This window comes from Salvia miltiorrhiza, chromosome 7 (assembly GCF_028751815.1).
Source record: "Salvia miltiorrhiza cultivar Shanhuang (shh) chromosome 7, IMPLAD_Smil_shh, whole genome shotgun sequence".
In the NCBI taxonomy this organism is placed as follows: domain Eukaryota; kingdom Viridiplantae; phylum Streptophyta; class Magnoliopsida; order Lamiales; family Lamiaceae; genus Salvia; species Salvia miltiorrhiza.
In genome coordinates, this window is record NC_080393.1 from 19,744,229 (window position 1) to 19,762,842 (window position 18,614).

Sequence of the window (18,614 nt, forward strand, 5' to 3'; positions counted from 1 at the left end):
AATATATCTTTCAGATGTTTGCAACATGTCGTCCAGCATGTTGTATTGTGAAGGATATCTATATCTTGTAGAATACTCCCTCCGTCGCAGCCTAATAGTCCTATTTCTTTTCAGCACGAAGATTAAGAAAATTGATTTTTGGTAGAAAAGTGGTGTGATCCACTTTATTTTAGCCATTCAACTACACTCCTAATTTTTGCTTAATTCTCTTCATTTACTTAATGGATTTTACAATAAAAAGTAAATATGAATTTTATTCAAAAGACAAATTTCGAAGAGGAGATAATTCCTGTTGAATCCAAATTTTACTAATTTATGCTGACTCTGAAGAAAAATTTATTAAAAAAAATGACATAATACAAATTAGAATTGGCTCAATCTAGAACTAGGGTTTAGGCTGTTGTAGCCGCCGCTGCATCTCTTTCTGCCGAGCACAGGTACGGCGCAGCCGCAACACCATCGCCGGTCGTACGCCGCTACGGACGAAGGTCGGGACGTCACCAGACATTACGCGTCCTCACCAGCTGTTGCAGCGATGCTGCTGTTCATCAGCCCGTTGTCGTCACCGCTCGAAGCCGCGAAGTCTCCAAGATTGCGTTATCGCCACGTCAAACGTGGCGCCGCGCATATCCCTCAACCATGTCCTCTGCCATTGGCGCTTCGGCGTACAAGCCCGCATCGAATGGTGCATTTTCAAAGGAATAACAACTTCCATCTCATGGCGGCGAGTAATCGGAAACTATCAAAACTGAAGGTGGGTCTGTGGTATTCATCACGGCGATGAGTAATCGGAGGATGGTTGCAGTAGACGGAGAAGACGGATAAGATGGAGGGTGCCACTAGAGAGATAAATAAATGAGGGAATCAGGAATGAAAATGTAAATAAGTAACGATTAGGGTTTGGTTTAATTAGGGGTATATCCTCCCTTAAATGGCAGATTAATAATCTCTAATTATTTCTAAAATAAGAATGAGGCTATTCTAGTGGGATGTCCCATAAAAGAAAACAAGACTATTAGAGTGAGATGAAATGAGTATTAAATAAAATGACATAAGCTTCTCAATCTAATTGTTCTAGGTTTCTACCCTCGTTTTCTGATGTAGAGGGACTCATCGACATTGTCATGGTCAAAACATAAATGGCATGATGTTTTTGAGCCATAAATAACTGAACAAATTCTTCATCACAACTTATTCGATATTTTACGGACGATCATTGGCATTACCTAATCAATCAAACACAACATATCTTTTAATTGCTCCCAACTCGTCGTCCAACAGACTGGATTGTGCATGCATGATATCTCTATCATGAAGATTGTGAAATATTAAACAAAGGGACGTACACTCTTCCATATGATTATTCTACATTTGTACTCTCGTTTTTTGTTATAAAGAAACTCCTCGACATTGTCATGATCAACATACACGACATAATGTGCTTGAGCCATAAATAACCAAACCAAATCTTCATCACAACTTATCTGATATTTTATTACATGGGAATTATCACATATGACCATTTTTCATAAGAAGATAAGTTTTATAGCCCCACTTTATATTACATAAGTTAGACAACCATTTTTAACTTAAAAGACTATAATACCCTTTGACTTTTTAATACTTTTATTTCATATTTTTTACTTTATTTTTGTTTAAACTTTGTATGTAAATAAATAAAATGAAAATCTAACATTTTTTTTTTCAAATAAGAAATACAGCAGCCGCAAACTTCACGTCTCTGCCAAGTAATTGAAATTGAAATGTCGCCGCCCAGTCGTCGGCGTCCAATCATCACTAACATCCAGTCATCGCTGATGTCCACTCCAGTCGCCGTCAGCAGTAGCAATCGCGTCTGCGTCGCCGTCCAGTCGCCCAGCAGCTACAAAAAATTCGCATTTCTTCTTCATGTTTGAAGTCGTATTTCTTCACCTTTCTTCTTCAAGTCGTCGTTCACCACGTCGCTGGCGTCGTGAATGCAGCCGTTGTTGATTGCAGCAGTAGCAGTAGCCAGCGTTGATTGCAGCAGCAGCAGCCACCGTCCATCCGCGTCGTTGCAGCAGTTGTCGTCCGTCCGCGTCGCCGCCGCGCGTCTAGTCGTCGTCCGTTCGTCCAGCAACGTCGCCACCCGCCGTCTCCAGCCACCCGTCATCAATGAAGCTGCTGTCTAGGGTTGTTCTTCACTACTCGGTCATGTACTTGATCGAGTACATGACCGAGTAGTGACGAATACATGATTTGTTAATAAAAGAAAGCTTATAGTATTTCATACATGAAAATACCTTCCCAAAAATATGATTATAAAGTACTTAAATAAGGTTTATCGTGATAATATTGAAAAAAATAAGGTTTTTCTTCACTACTCGGTCGTGTGCTCGATCGAGTTCTTAATCACTCGATAGGAGCCACGTGACGAATACATGATTTGTTAATGAAAAAAATGTTATAGTATTTCATACATGAAAATACATTCCCAAAAGCATAATTATAAAGTACTTAAACAAGGTTTATCGTGATAATATTGAAAAAATTAGGGTTGTTCTTCACTACTCGATCGAGTTCTTCATTACTCGATAGGAACCACATGACGAATACATGATTTGTTAATGAAAAAAAAGTTCTAGTATTTCATACATGAAAATACATTCCCAAAAGCATGATTATAAAGTACTTAAACAAGGCATATTGTGATAATATTGAAAAAATTAGGGTTGTTCTTCACTACTCGGTCGTGTACTCGATCGAATTCTACATTACTCGATAGGAGCCACGTGACGAATACATGATTTGTTAATGAAAAAAATGTTCTAGTATTTCATACATGAAAATAGCTTCCCAAAAGAATGATTATAAAGTACTTAAACAAGTTTTATCGTGATAATATTGAAAAAAAAATTAGGGTTGTTCTTCACTATTCGATCGTGTACTTCATTACTCGATAGGAGCCACGTGACGAATACATGATTTATATTCCATTACTTGAGAAAAATTCATCATTGTTCTTCACTAGAATCACTACTCGATGGTGAACGCCACGAGTAGTGAATAACAATCTTCAATTTTGCTCTTTTTCTCGAGATTTGTAATGATATGAAGTGTTTCGTCGATCTTAAGTAACGTGTTTATATTAAATTTAATGAAAAATAAACATTTTAAGTGTATTTAGATATTGCACCTGAGTAAATGATCAAAATGTAGTATATCTACTACATAAAAGATAGTGTGGACTTTTTATGTTGAAAATCACAATATGTGATACATGTTCAAATGAAACATGTAATACTGACAATGATTATCATATGTCGTATTTTAGAATAGCCAAATATAATATCGTTGACATTACAAACAAGAAACGTTGATTGAAATCAAAATATTTGAGAAAAAAATCATCATAGTTCTTCATTACTCGATGGTGAACGCCACCGAGTACTCCATCGAGTAGTGAAGAACAATCTTCAATTTTGCTCTTTTTCTCGAGATTTGAAGCGTTCCGTCGATCTTAAGTAATGTGTTTATGTTAAATTTAATAAAAAATAAACATATTAAATGTATTTAGCTATTGCACTTGAGAAAATGATTGAAATGTAGTATATCTACTACATAAGAGATGCGGTGGACTTTTATTTTAAAAATCACAATATGTGACACATGTATAAATGAAACATTTAATATCGACAATGATTATCATCTATCATGTTTTAGAATAGCTTAATATACTCTTGTTGATGTTACAAACAAGAAACGTGGATCGACATCACAATAATTGAGAAAAAATGATCATTGTTCTTCACTACTCGATGGTGAATGCCATCGAGTAGCGAAGATAAATCTTCAATTTTGCTCATTTTCTCGAGATTTATAATGATATGAAGCGTTCCGTTGATCTTAAGTAACATGTTTATGTTAAATTCAATGAAAAATAAACATATTAAGTGTATTTAGCTATTGCACTGGACTAAACGATTGAAATGTAGTATATCTAATACATAAGAGATACTGTGGACTTTTTATTTTGAAAATCACAATATGTGACACATATTCAAATGAAACATGTAATACTGACAATGATTATCATCTATTGTGTTTTAGAATAGCCGAATATGATCTCGTCGACGTTACAAACAAGAAACGTGGATCAACATCACAATAATTGAGAAAAAATCATCATTGTTCTTCACTACTCGATGGAGTACTCGATGGTGAATGCCATCGAGTACTCCAACAATCTTCAATTTTGCTATTTTCTCGAGATTTGTAATGATATGAAGCATTCTGTCGATTGAAATCACAATAATTGAGAAAAAATTATTATTGTTCTTCGCTACTCGATCAAGTACTCGATGATGAACGCCATCGAGTAGTGAAGAACAATTTTCAATTTTGCTATTTTTCTTGTTATTTTTAATAATATGAAGCGTTCCGTCAATCTTAAATAACATGTTTATGCTAAATTAATTGAAAAAAAATAAACATATTAAGTGTATTTAGCTATTGCACTAGAGTAAATGATTGAAGTGTAGTATATCTACCGCATAAGAGATAGTGTGAACTTTTATTTTGAAAATTATAATATGTGTCACATGTTCAATTGAAACATGTAATACCGACAATGATTATCACACCATATAATAGCCAAATATACTTTCACACCGACTATTCGATGGTGTACTTGATGGTGTCATCGAGTACACCATCAAGTACGCAGACCAGTCAATGAAGTACTCTGTATACTCGATGGACTACCGAGTACCGTATCAAATAATGGTTTTTTTTTTCATTGTTTAGATTACAAACAATGTACAAAAAATATTATTATTCTTCATTACTCGATGACACCATTGAGTACACGTCCGAGTACTCGGTGTACATCTTGCACAATTTTCAATTTTGCTTATTTTCTCGAGATTTATAATCATAATTATGTTACATCTAATTATTAACGAATTATACGTTTGTGCGAATTATAATCAAACCATCAAATATGATAATAAACTAAATTATCATCCAATCATCAAATATTATAGCCAACCACATATCAATTAAAAATAAAATCAAAATAATTTAGTTTTCAAACAAAACTTCTAAAAGAGTAGTCTAATCACATGTCAACCAAAATATTTTGAACCATTTTGTTGGTCCAAATCGTGAGTCTCTCCACCGCCAATACCAAACCTCCTCTGACCTTCTTTGACCCACACACACCACGCAACAACAAACACCAAACCCCAACTCCTCTTCCTCTTCGCCGCCGCCGGCACCAGATTTGAGGATTTCCCCCTTTTTATCCCCGGCGACGCGACGACCTTGCGAAGTAGCAGCCCTAATTTGGGGATCTAGAGTTTTGGGAAAAAATTGGCGGCGACCCATTTGCCGTCCTCGCCAGAGATCGAGGCGGCACGATTCTGGGCGGCGAAATCGAAGCACGAAAAGGGCGGCGACATTTGCTGTCCGGCGATGGTGTGCAGGGTGCGGCGGGGTGGGGTGGCTGGGAGTGATAAGGGAAGCGTTGGAGATTTTGGCTGATTTTTCCCTCCCTCCCCCTTTTTTTAATCTATACTCACTAAAAACGACGTCATTTTAAATGTCGGTGAGGCCACATCTAAAAATTCCGGGAGCCACGTCAACACCGATCAAGGTAGTGGTCAACGCGTGTGCAATTTGCAACACAATTAAAATGTGATGTATTCTGAGGTTATTTTTGAAGCTCATGTGTAATTTGTAAATTTCATGTATTTTCTGACTATTAACCCTTATTAAAAAAGTACTCTCTTCGTCCAACTCTAATAGACTCACTTCTTTTGGGCACAGAGATTAAGAAAATTTATTTTTTAGTAGAAAGTGGTAGTAAAGTGGTGAGGTCCACACCAATTAAGTATAACTTTTTTACCCAAAAAGAAAAATAAGCCTAATAGAATAAGACATCCCAAAAACGAAAATGAGTCTATTGAAATGGAACGGAGGGAGTAGTAATTGTGAAAAAAAAGGGGAAAAAGGAGAGAGTGAAAGAGGAGTAACAGTTTTGACAAAGCCCTCTTTGAAAAATCCCCCAAATATAAATATGTATCCACATGCGCAGGCCGCTCACTAGGGCTCTGCCACTTTTACTCATTCTTTACCCTTTTCATTTGTTCGGCACTCCTCCGACATTAGTTAGGCCGCCGGCCACCGCCGTCTCCGGCTTCAGATTCGCCGATTGTTTTAATTCAGTCAAGACTGATTTTCGCCTCGCATGTTCGCCGCTGTCTGAATTATTTTTCCCGTAATTGGTTGCGATGTATTCTCGAGGGAACAATCCCTACGGCCAACAGCAACCCTACTCATCACAATCTTCGTACGCCGCTCAAAACGTAGATATCCGCCTTTTCTTTTATCTAATCAGGTTACAGCAATTGGAGGGCCGGGCATATAGTGCACCACTGATTTATCGTTTTTACATGTTTTTGTTTTTAGTTGGGTGCTTCAGCAATTCTAGGAGGGCGTCCGCAAGAATCGGAATTTGGTGGGCTCAGGGCTCATGGTCATGTACAGGGGCATCCCTCGGCCACTGCGGCTGTTGCAGGGTCGCCGCAGCAGCCACATTATGGTGGGCAGTACAATTCGGTCTATGGTTCTGCGGCGCAGCAGGTTTTTAGTGACACCCGTTGACTCTGATTGCTTGATTCAGTTCTCAGTTAAATATAGATGTGCTGGATATGTTAATTATATAATGCACAATTTTGTCATAACTGTTGTGATGTGAACCAATTGAATATTGTTTTTACTTCTCCAAAAATATGATATGGGGTAATAATGGTTTGGTAGAAGGAAATTACACGCATACAAGGCTTGGCAGAACAATGAATTATGTCAACAAATATGATTCTAGTAAATCAAAGTCTGAAAATTTTGAAAGAGAAGGTTAATACCGGACCTCAAGGTCAATCAGTGAAAATTTGATATATACAAAACACTGATTGGACATTTATAGCTAAATGATAATCACAGCATTCTTCTTGTACTAGGGTCTAGGAACACTTTCAGACAGGTAATTCAGTCGTGGAAGGCATCATCAGAATTACCTTGAGAAAAATTCCTAGATGCTCTCTTATTCACTAACAACAGTCCATGATATATGATGGGTTTCTCAGAATTACATGTAATCCTGCAATTCATTTTCCATCCAATTCCTTATCCTAATTAGAGCCGCAGACATTCACATTTCAATATAGTTTCGTCTTTGTGAGTTGGGCCTCTTTATTATTTCATCTTGAATTTTTTGTATAGCTTGTCTTTCTTAGCCCGAGAGGCATTCATTCACTAATTAATTTATCCTTGTTTTCACTAAATTTATGCTTTAAAGAGCTTCAAATTTTAAGTGCTTTGGGTGCTATCTGATATTTGGTTCTACCCTTTTCAGATTTCTCCAATGGGCAAAGGATCTGTTGGCCCGGCCTTAGAGAGCCGAGGTAATTATGGATCATCCATCCCAGACTCACCTAAATTTGGCACTGATTATGTCCCATCATCAAGCCGTGGCTATGGCCAGAAAGTTGATCAGTTCCTATCCGAATATCCATCAATTGAAAGGCGCCAGTATGCAGCTGAACGGCATAGTGCATATCTGGGGACAGATTTGCCTAGTGAAACCCTCAGTAGATATGTTGATCCTGTTTCTTTTGGCAATGAACATCAGGTTTTAAGTTGTCCAATTTGCTTCTTTCTTTGGCATGTTTTCTTACTTGGCCATACGTGCTCGTCTGTTTCCCAAATCTATTCAATACCATTTTTCATTTTGCACAGATATTGAGTCTTTATTTAACCATTTTATGTTTTCTCAGTCTAAGATGTACGATCACGTGGAACAAGCAACAATGCTTAGGCAAGAACAGGTGCTAAAGGCTCGTGGACTACAATCTGCTTCCGTTGAAGGAGGAACTAGGTATGTTGAACATAGTTGCAATTTTTCACTTATCGCAGTCATATTAGTTTCAGTAGCCAAATGTTGCTGCAAAATATTCTGCATATTTCAATTTGTGCATGTGATGATCATACTCTTAGAAACTGAAATTGGCCTACTATGGTACTCTTTCGGTTATGGATATGATTTGAGAGAATCAATCACATAGTAGACTTGCACACAGCACTCTGTGTGCAGTTTTATTAAGTGGTATCATATCTAGTAGACTGAGTGGCAACAAAATTTCTGCCAGACAAGCGGATTATCTTGCAGCGAGGGCCACTGTTCGTCATCCTGGCCAAGATCCCATTTCCTACGGTGGGAGGATTGACCCCGAATCACGTGATTTTTCGATGGCAAGCTCGTATGGTGGACAGCAGACTGCTTCAATTTTGGGTGCAGCTCCTCGGGTAATTGCAGATGATATCATTTATGGTCAAAGCTCCTCAAATCCTGGCTATGGAGTGAGCTTGCCTCCCGGTAGGGACTATGGAGCCGGGAAGGGACTTCATCGCTCACCGCTTGAACCAGATTATCCTAGTAGTGCATTGGGACGTGCAAATTATCACAGACTTGATGATCGAAATGATGATAGGGGCATATATGGCCGGGAGCTGGAATTAAGGGAGAAGGACAGGGATTTTATGCGCGAGCGAGAAAAGGATAGAGAACGAGAGAAGGAACGACTACGAGATCGTGAACGAGAACGCGAAAGAGAGCGCGACAGGGAACGCGATAGAGAGCGTCAGAGGGAGCGCGATAGAGAACGTGAAAGGGAGCGCGAAAGAGAACGTGAAAGAGATAGGGAGCGAAGGGACAAGGAGAAAGACCGGCTGCACAAACGTGGATTTGAATTGAGGCGCGAACCTACTCCTTCTAGGGTCTCCAGGGACCGTCGAGGTCCTTCTCTTACAAAGGATGCCAGATCTCAGCGGCGGGAATCCCCACGTCGTGAAGTGCTGAATAGGTCGATCCTGTTAATTGCATCATATAACCATTCTTTTGTTTAGCAACTTGTCTATCTTGCAGCCCTCCTAACTTGGTATTTTATAATGCTGAAGGCCTCATTCTCCTGTTAAAGAAAAGAGGAGAGAATATTCCTGCAAGGTAAAGCAATACAACAGCCTAAAGAACCTTAATTGTTAAATCTACTTCAAGGACCTCAGCACATGGGTCATGATTGGCATCTCTTAGTAGATTGTTGTCTGGTTGCTGTTTCTTGGAAACTTTGCCCAAAGATCTACACAGCTTTGATTGCCAACTCTGATGCATTTTCCCTATGTTTTCCCTCAAACTACAGATCTTCTCGATACCTTTCTTCACCATTCTTCTTGAGTAGCTGACTCAGTCTTTAACATCCTGTTTTCACTTTAGGTGGTCTGACCTGCTGGTTTTTCATTCATAAATTTTGACTTCCTTAGCCATCGGTCACATTGCAGGCTTCAATCTTGAGACTATTACCCAGACTTCCTGTAAATCATACATGCATCTGTGTTTTTTAACAAGCAACTGCTTTCTTTGTTGCCTGCCACTGCAGCTGTCACATGATGAAAGATTGTCTACATCTACCCTGTTAAGATTTATATCGTGGGATTAATTGTCTTTTGGTATACATTGAAAAGAGGCTCATATGTTAGAAATTGGGCAAAAGGTGTTGTGCTTAGTGCTATCATATACATCTGTTTCCTCAGTGTGTTACATGCTTTTTGCAGGTTTTCTCATTTAGCTTTATTGAACCTGAGAGGGATTATTTATCATTGGACAAACGATACCCACGACTATATATATCTCCAGAATGCTCCAAGGTGCGTCTAATTTCACCTGGATTTATTTCTTCCAATTTAAATCATACTGATTGTCTGGTTATAGGTACTTGTACATTGGCCTAAGCAAAATCTGCAGCTCCCTTTTTCTACTCCTGTGAGGTAAATCCTTTTCCACCATCTTCCTTTTGGCTCTTATTGAAGTTGATATTTTCCCTATAGCATCCTCATCCTTTGCTTTGACAAAGGTTATAATAACTATTTAATATGTGAGTGCTATTCTCACAGTAGTATTTCGATCTTCGTGCTGGCATGATGGCATCATTTGTACTTTTAATTAATTTTAAGTGAATAAACCCCTGGCATGCCCAATATCACAGCTTTGAGCATGACTTTGTTGAAGATGAGAGTCGTGTGGTGAAGAAAGAACCACTTTCCCCACAGCTGATTACTGACATGGCAAATGAAGGAGGCCGAACTACTACCTGGAATGCCAAGGTTGGCTTTCATGTTGTTGTTTATAGTATGCACTGCAATGTTTTGATATTCAATGATAGCTTCTAGGAGAAAGAATTGATCCCGAACTGTGACTGTACTTTGGGTAGAAATAGGTCCTCAGTCCAGACCTTTATGTGCGTGGGTTGGCTTTTAGATTGAAGAATTTACTTGTTTATTGTTTTGTGAAGATAGTCTCTGTCTACATTTAATGGACATACAAATGGATTTCCTCAGATGCACAGTTCCTTTTCAGTTTGTCTAAATAAAAACTCCAGATCCTTTTTCATGGTGGAACTGAGAGGGTTTGGTGTTGGCCTTTACTGGTGCTGTCAACTAATTTTGAATACCTTAATACTGCTGAATTGCGTGAAGTCAGTTATGTATGCACACCTCCATAATCTATAGTTTAATTGCAAGTCTTTTGGGAATAAAGTTGCCCTTTCTGTTTTCAAACTGTTAAATGCACTGTCATATAACAATTTAACCCTAAAATATTGCTCAGAAGTTTTACCAACATTCAACAGACCAATTCATGTCTGACAAGTATCTGTATTTATATGAAGAGAACACTGTCAGAATGCAGATATGAATAGTTGTCTTACAAATTGGTTTACTATATACAATTTATGAAGTTGTCATTGTTGGAGAATACTTGGTGCATATTGCATGGGTTAAAGCTCATTTATACCCTTCTTTTCAATCTTATCTGTGTTGCCAGATTATTTTGATGAGTGGTCTTAGCCAAAATGCTCAGGCAGAGCTGTCATCTGAAAAGACCCAAGGCGACCGCATTCCCCATTTGTGCAATATGCTTAGATTTGCTGTTCTGAAAAAGAACAGTTCTTTGATGGCAATTGGGGGGGCATGGGATACAGTTGATGGAGGGGATCCATCAGTTGATGACACCTCTTTAATACGAACAGCGCTGAGGTTTGTTCATCAAGTAAAATCCTTGAATGTTAGTGTGGTATTTCTTGACAGTCAGCTGAAATTTATCCCTTTCTAGGTATGCAAAGGATGTGGCAAATCTTGATCTGAGTAACTGTCAGCGCTGGAACCGTTTCCTGGAGGTCGATAATTATTTCATGTTCTTCTTTTCCCGTTACTGTCTGTCAAATTTCAGTAAATTTCTTACTCCAGAAGTTTTAGTTCTCAGACTGAATACATTTTTGACATATGTTACTCTGTTAACAGAATGCAAGGATTAAGACTTGTCTTGTCTTAATGAGATAGTTGAAAACAACATACTCAATCATAAATTCATATAAAGTCTTGTCTTGAAAACTAGTTGCAGTGATATGTTGTTGATGTAACATATGGGTGTAGTCTGTTCTGGTTATTCTTAATTATTATATTATATTCTGCAGCCTTACTAATTACTCCCTCCGTCCACAAATTTTTTTCCACAATTTCCTTTTCGGTCCGTCCATGAAAAATTTGCCACTTTCATTTATTGTAGTAGGGTCCACACAACTCCACTCACATAAAGTGGGACCCTTCACTTCATAACCCCACTCACATTTTATTAAAACCTGTGCCCTTCACAATGTGACAAATTTTTTGTGGACAGAGGGAGTATATATAGTTGTAGAGATCTAAAAAAATCTTGGTGTATATTCATATGATTGAGAAGAATTATCATTGTTATTTTGTTAGGATATTATGATATGTGTAGTTTAATTATTTTTGTTACAAGTGATAGTGGCATTTTTATGTGATATACTCATAGGTAGTTGTATGTGTTTCTTTACATCCTTGTGAGTTATTATCTATAAAATCTTTTACATTATACATGTTTCAGACAAGAAACATGTTCCTTTTTTCTGATTATGATTTATGAAAACCAGGCTTCCTCGTCCACAGAAACATGATCAACCCTGGATTCTATAAACTTGTAACCTTTTCTCCCGAAATTCTGGAGATCTTAAAATTTCGAAACTCTTCCTCCAGTTAATCATTGATATAAAACTCTGGAGGATCTTAAGCACCACCAGGAACCATTGGGTCAATATTGACACCTAAAAATGTCCAAAAGTTTATAACCGGTGTTGTACAAATCTTGAGAGAATAAAGAGTAGAACTTCTGTAAAATGTAGAAGAAAATTTTAGATGTACAGATTATCGGGTGTTTCAATTGCATTTGGCTTTAAGGTGATAAGAGCCGATAAAAAAGTCCGTGTATAAGGTTAATAGAACAGCAGGCGATAGCTGGTAGAGTATGATATGGTAAGCTTAATAGATTCTTTGTGTTTCAACAGCAAAATGCCATTTCTTTTCTATGAAGTTATTATGATGTCATAACTGGACTGCAGCTTTGAATTGCTTGCTTGTCTCCCTGCTCACCTTCCATGATGATGAGTTGATGACTTTAGGTGTTCTTTTATGCAGATTCATTACGAGAGAGTTGGAAAGGATGGGCTCTCCGGCCACAGAGAAGTGACTGTATTGTATGTTCCAGATATTTCTGACTGTCTTCCTTCCCTAGAGTTGTGGCGTGATCAGTGGATTAATCACAAAAAGGCTGTTGCTGAAAGAGATCGACAGCTAAATTTGAAGAAAGAGGTCTGAGTTCTTTCTTGTAGTGACATATGTTTATAATGATTAGACTTTTGGTAGTATTACACACTACTAAAGTTTTAAAGCAATCCTTGGTCCTAGCTAATTTGATTGAGAATAGCGAATACACTTGGAACAAATGGGTGTATATTGGTGCAACATTTAGCCAGCAATAAAACATTGTGATAGCGTACTCCACAACCTTATATGCAGTCAAATCGCAAACTTACTCCTAAGATCCTGTAGTGTTTACTCTATTAATACCGAGTCTAACTAAATTGCCTAAGTTGTTTACTGGTTTAGACATCCTATTTTTGTATGTTATTAAATATGTGATGCTTTGTCCTAAGTTAGTGGTTCTAATATTTGTCAACTTGGTGCTGATGTTTGTGTTCACTTTTATATCTATGTTTGTGCTTCCAACTTCAGACTGTTCCATTTTTAATATCTGGGATAATTACTGATTTATCTTTGTTGTTAGAAATCTGGACAAAAGGATGATGTAGCAAAAGGTAATCCATCTTATCTTTGACTGACACATTCAAAATTGTATTATGAACCTTATCCAAAAGAACTGATTTTCAACAAAACTGTTTATCATGAAGATAAAAAGAAAGCTGAGCTTGTGAAAACTGGCACAAAAAAAGTTGGGGTGCAGAAAAAGGAAGAGCCCTCGTCTACAGGACATGCTGGCAATGATAACCCGAAGGCTAAAGATACTGAAAAACCAAAAGGTGAAGAAAAGTTGGTTCCCCAAGAGGGGAAGGACAAAGAGAAACCAGTTGAAAATACAGATGTAGTTGGAAGCACTGAGGATGTGAAAACTGACACCGGGGCAGGTACAAGTGACCAGAAGGCAGCAGGTGCTAAGACTGGAAAGAAGAAAATTATAAAAAGGATTGTCAAGAAAAAAGTTGCTACCAAGAAGCAGAGTACAGAAGATCCTTCTAAGCAGAATGATGTACCAGACAAAGAGGATGCAGGAGGTAAGAGCATTATATCAGACGTTGATGGGCAAAAGGATGGGCTATCATCTGATCCTCCCGCTATCAAAACATTTATAAGGAAAAAAATTGTAAAAAAGCCTACAGATACTGTCCTGGAAAAGGGTGAAGGCACAACTCCAGAGGTGAAGGCTGCCAATGAATCTGAGGTTGCTGAGGACAATGCAAAGGTTAAATTAGAAGCAGGAACTAGTCAAGTGATGGAAGGGAGTGTCAAGAAAAAAACTGTAAAGCGGAAAGTAATAAAAAGGGTTCCGAAGAAAAAGGCTGTCCCATCATCTGATGCTAACAATAAGGTGGCCGAGGATGATGCTAAAAAGGTTATGCAACCTGAAGAAATTAAGGGGGAGCAGGGTGAAAAAGCAGATGAAAACCAAAAGAACGATGTCATAACCAAAGATAATAACAGTCCCAGTATAAAACCAACTGTTTCTTCTGAGAAGCAACACCAGCAGGTAGAGAAGAAGGGAGACAGTAAAGACTTATCTGGGTCTACAGTGGAGGCCACTAGCGTCCATCAGAAAGTGTCTCAAAGTGACGATGCTACAAAATCAAATGGAAAGCAAGAGCAGAAGGATGACAAAGACAGAAAAGATAATATTGAGAAAAAGGAATCTAATAACAAAGCTAATAAAGTGGTAAAAGAAAAAATGAAGATTGATGAATTACCTCGGCATCCAGGGGTGCTTCTTCAGACAAAAGGGAGCAAGGATTCAAAAGTATGTGGGATAGTTTATACTTGTATTGCTTTTGGTTTTGGGATAGTTTCATCTGGTCTTCCACATTGCTAAGAGAATCTTACAACATTTCTTTTGTCTCACAGCTCCGGTCGGTGTCACTTTCTCTTGATTCGCTCCTGGATTACAGTAATAAGGATCTTGAAGAATCAAATTTTGAGGTCTGATCAATTTAAGACTTCATGTGTTCCTGTCTTGTATTTTGAACTCACTGTTCTCTTCGCAGCTGTTGTGTGTGTGAGATGTTATATTAGTGTGGGAGATATGTTCAGTTTCTTCTTACCTTCTAATTTAAAGTGTCCTTTCGGAGTCTTTAGTATATAATGTATGATTTTGAACTTAATGGTTGTAGTTATCAGTGTTTGCGGAATCCTTTTATGAGATGCTTCAATATGAAATGGGCTGCCGGCTTTGGACTTTCCTACAGGTTAGTTAGCTCCCTAACCTTGCCAGTTCTGGATTTACCCACTTTTGCATTTCTCCTACTCTGCTTACAAATTGCACTCCATCATTCTCTATTGCAGAAGTTGCGGATTAAATTTGTCATGAAGAGAAAGCAAGGCAAGAGAGAGAGACAAGAAACTTCTAAGAAGGAAAATGAGGAGAGCTCAGCAAGTAAGCGTGCTAAAACAATTAAGGATATTGAAGACATCAAACCAATCAAAATTGAGAGTAAAGATGATACTTGCCAAGAGGACAGCAATATTGTTAAGGAAGAGGCTACTGCTATCCAAAAGGTTGATGATCCTAAGGTTGAAGCTGAAAGTGAGGAGGAAGATCCCGAGGAAGACCCTGAGGAGGATGTAGTAATGCAGGATGCAAACCAGCATCATGATCCTCCGGAGGAGGCAAGACCATTATTTGTTATTCTTTTGGTTGTCTACTAGTTGTGAAATATGCAGGGACATTGAACATTAACCTCGTCTCTTAACACAATCTTACATATGGCCATTAAATATCTTAAGATGCTAATGAGTTTTTATTGATATGCTTTATGAGGTAGTTCTGACCTGTTTTTCTGTCCTTACAGAAACTTCCTAAAGCAGAGATGATGGACAATGATGCTGTAGGTGTAAATGCTCAGAATGAACAGAATAAAACACAAGAAACTACAGAGCAAACTCCTGAGACACCTATTAATCACGACATAAGCAATAAAAACAAGGTTGTAAAGGTGGAATCAGAGACAAAAGGAACGAAGGTTGCTATTGACAAAGAGCTGCTGCAGGCATGTTATTATTGCTTAACAAATCATATATTTGTTATTCCTCATGTAATATTCTCAATTTGGTTCTTTTGTCTTGGTGCAGGCTTTCAGGTTTTTTGATCGAAATCGTGTAGGACACATTAGGGTAAAGCTGACTTGGGTTTTTCCCTTCGCTGATTATATCTAATAGAGCAAACACTAATGTAGCTCACTTGATTGGCTTTCTCTTTTCAGGTTGAAGATTTGAGGGTAATTATCCATAACTTAGGGAAGTTCCTTTCGAACCGGGATGTCAAGGTTTGTTTTCTTATGGCTATTCTCTTTGCATTAGATCTGTGATACATGAAGGCATTCTCTTATTAACATTTTGCATGATAGGAACTAGTGCAAAGTGCGCTGTTGGAGAGCAATACAGGTCGGGACGACAGGATTCTGTATGAGAAGTTGGTGAAGATATCTGGTCTTTGAATTATTCTTGGTTTCATATGTTGGGCAGCTTGTTAGATGTTCTTAGTTTCAGAATTTCTTGTTACCTTGGAAACGTTTTTATTTGCGGTTAATACCATCAGTAACTACATTGCATATATACTGCCTAAAAAGCTCCCGCAAAATAAACTTTAGACATTTATTGGAGTGAAATAACCTTAAAAATAGAATTCATGTGACTATAATTGGAGTTCAAGATATTCAAGTTATTCCACTATTCCATTTTCTATTTTTTTACCTTCATCGTTTTTTTTTCAAAGTTTGCATTAGAACCAATTATATGAGAACCATGTAGGGTATAAGTTGCATGTAAATTAGATAACTATATACTGTTTGCACGTATTTTCTTTGGATGCTTCTGTCCTCAAACTGCCTGCCACATCACATGAAGGTTAGAAAAATGTATGCACAATTGCAGAGTATTCGAGCAGTAAATTTGTACATAATTTTTAATTATTTGTGAATGTTTAATATCTTAATAGTTGGTTTTGCCTCGAGAACGACCCATTCAGTTTTCAAACAAGAGTTTCTTAACAAAAAAATGATGAGGGTCTTATGTTTGTGTTATCGATTTTTATCACGAATTTTGGTTGTTGCTTCCGCAAATGGTAATTTTTTATTTTACTTCATACTTTCTCAGCCCCCATAAAAACATGTATAGTTTTTCTTTTTTGTTTGTCCAATGAAAACATGTATAGTTCATTTATAGTAATAATTCTTTCATTAAATATCACAATCAATGTGGAACCATTTTTTTCACTTACACTACACTTTACAGGAATTCTTAAAATCTGTGTCGTCCCATATTATGCATGTTTTTATGGGACGAAAAGAGTATTTGAATTACAAGATGAAAATTAAAGATGGAATATAAATCTAAAAGTCTCTTGAGTTTTTTATGACGTTATGGCCAAAATATTTGGTAAAAAGGTGCGGAAATAAATGTTGCACAAATTCATACAAGTAACGAATAGGGAGAAAAAACATGTTCTATATATAGGGAATGGTTCCAATGAAAATGATTATATGGTCATATTTGTGATAATAAGAATTGATATTAATATGCCAGTATATAGTATATCGAGTTGAATAAGTTGCGATTAATGTATGAAGGGTTAAGTACCACTTTCCCCCTAAACGTTGACATCTCTATCGCTTTTAACACCCTAACGTCAGAGTTGACGTTGTTTACTACCTTAACGTGTCAAAATTGAAACAAATCGCCCCCCCTCCCCCGGTTTTAACGGTGCTTAATCCCATTAGAGATCGTTAAAACGCGGGGGGCGATTTGCTTCAATTTTGACACGTTGAGGTAGTAAATAGCGCAAACCCTGACTTAAGGTGTTAAAGACGATATGGGTGTTAACGTTGGGGGGAGGGGGAATTGGTACTTAACCCATGTATGCATGATAATTAAAATTTAGGTTCAAATTTTAACTGAATTGCAACTATTCGTGTATTACAAACAATTTATTTTCAATATTATATACTGGCTTATTCGTTATTCTCATTTTTAATGAAAATAGTCATTCTCACTATAACTTACGTGATTAATAAGTTACATGATTGAATATAGGGTTAGGTTCAATGAAAAAGACCTAAATGTAAGAAAGAAGAAAGAAGTAATCTCATCCGTTGATCTTATCTAATCTAACTGACATGATTTATTCACGTCATGTTCAACGGATTTTTTCGTTGAACATTCGTGAACATATACAATATTTTTGGGGGTTCTGGGTTTCGACCCCCATATGTTCAACGGATTTTTACATGGCGTGAATAAATCATGTCCGTTAGATTAGATAAGATCAACGGATGAGATTACTTCTCTCTTATTTCTTACATTTAGGCCTTCTTCATTGAACCTTAACATATATATATATATATATATATATATATATATATATATATATATATATATATATATATGGTGTGGTTCTAGAGAGAACTACATTATTTGTGAGAACGTGAGAACCATCAAATCTAATGCATTCACTGTAAAAATTAATGCATTCGATGTTAAAATTAATGCACTCAAAAAAATAAAAAAAATTGCTCCATTCAGGATTCGAACCAAGGATCTGCCTTCATCCAACAAGATGATACATCCACCGTAGATCTTCATAATCGAATGGCTGAAAATAGTTCTCCGTTCTTTTTTTATTTATGGTATTTTCTTGAACCTCTCCCTATATATACATATATATAGGAATGAGATCATATAGATCCCAATGCTTATAATAGATTCCTAGATCCAAATCTTGACCACACATTTATGACATGTGGCGCATCAAGATGGTGACACGTGGCAAGGATCTTCCAAGCATTCCAAGGCAAAATCTGGAGGGGTAAAATTGGAATGTAATTTTCGGATTTAATAATTAAAAAAATATATATTTTTTTAGATTTTCTCAAAATAGATATATT

The 18,614-nt window shown here is 37.2% G+C and overlaps 1 protein-coding gene across 1 annotated transcript; it reads left to right on the plus strand.

Annotated features, from left to right (window-relative positions):
* The first annotated feature begins 6,010 nt into the window (after nucleotides 1-6,010).
* Nucleotides 6,011-16,414, plus strand: LOC130993222 (protein SHORT ROOT IN SALT MEDIUM 1). Its single transcript, XM_057918032.1, has 21 exons — nucleotides 6,011-6,347; nucleotides 6,451-6,624; nucleotides 7,397-7,672; nucleotides 7,818-7,918; nucleotides 8,190-8,903; nucleotides 8,998-9,043; nucleotides 9,649-9,741; nucleotides 9,806-9,861; nucleotides 10,080-10,197; nucleotides 10,916-11,127; nucleotides 11,204-11,267; nucleotides 12,586-12,759; nucleotides 13,235-13,265; nucleotides 13,359-14,476; nucleotides 14,581-14,655; nucleotides 14,847-14,921; nucleotides 15,019-15,342; nucleotides 15,525-15,722; nucleotides 15,805-15,846; nucleotides 15,936-15,998; nucleotides 16,080-16,414. Exons 1-21 carry the CDS (start codon nucleotides 6,273-6,275, stop codon nucleotides 16,167-16,169), a joined length of 4,119 nt encoding a protein of 1,372 aa, XP_057774015.1. The 5' UTR covers nucleotides 6,011-6,272; the 3' UTR covers nucleotides 16,170-16,414.
* Nucleotides 16,415-18,614: the final 2,200 nt, after the last annotated feature.

Coding starts and splice junctions, on each gene's coding strand:
- LOC130993222 (XM_057918032.1), top strand. CDS start 6,273: ATGTATTCTCGAGGGAACAATCCCTACGGCCAACAGCAACCCTACTCA. Junction 9,742..9,805: donor TATCTCCAGAATGCTCCAAG/GTGCGTCTAATT, acceptor GTCTGGTTATAG/GTACTTGTACATTGGCCTAA. Junction 15,723..15,804: donor TTGACAAAGAGCTGCTGCAG/GCATGTTATTAT, acceptor GTCTTGGTGCAG/GCTTTCAGGTTTTTTGATCG.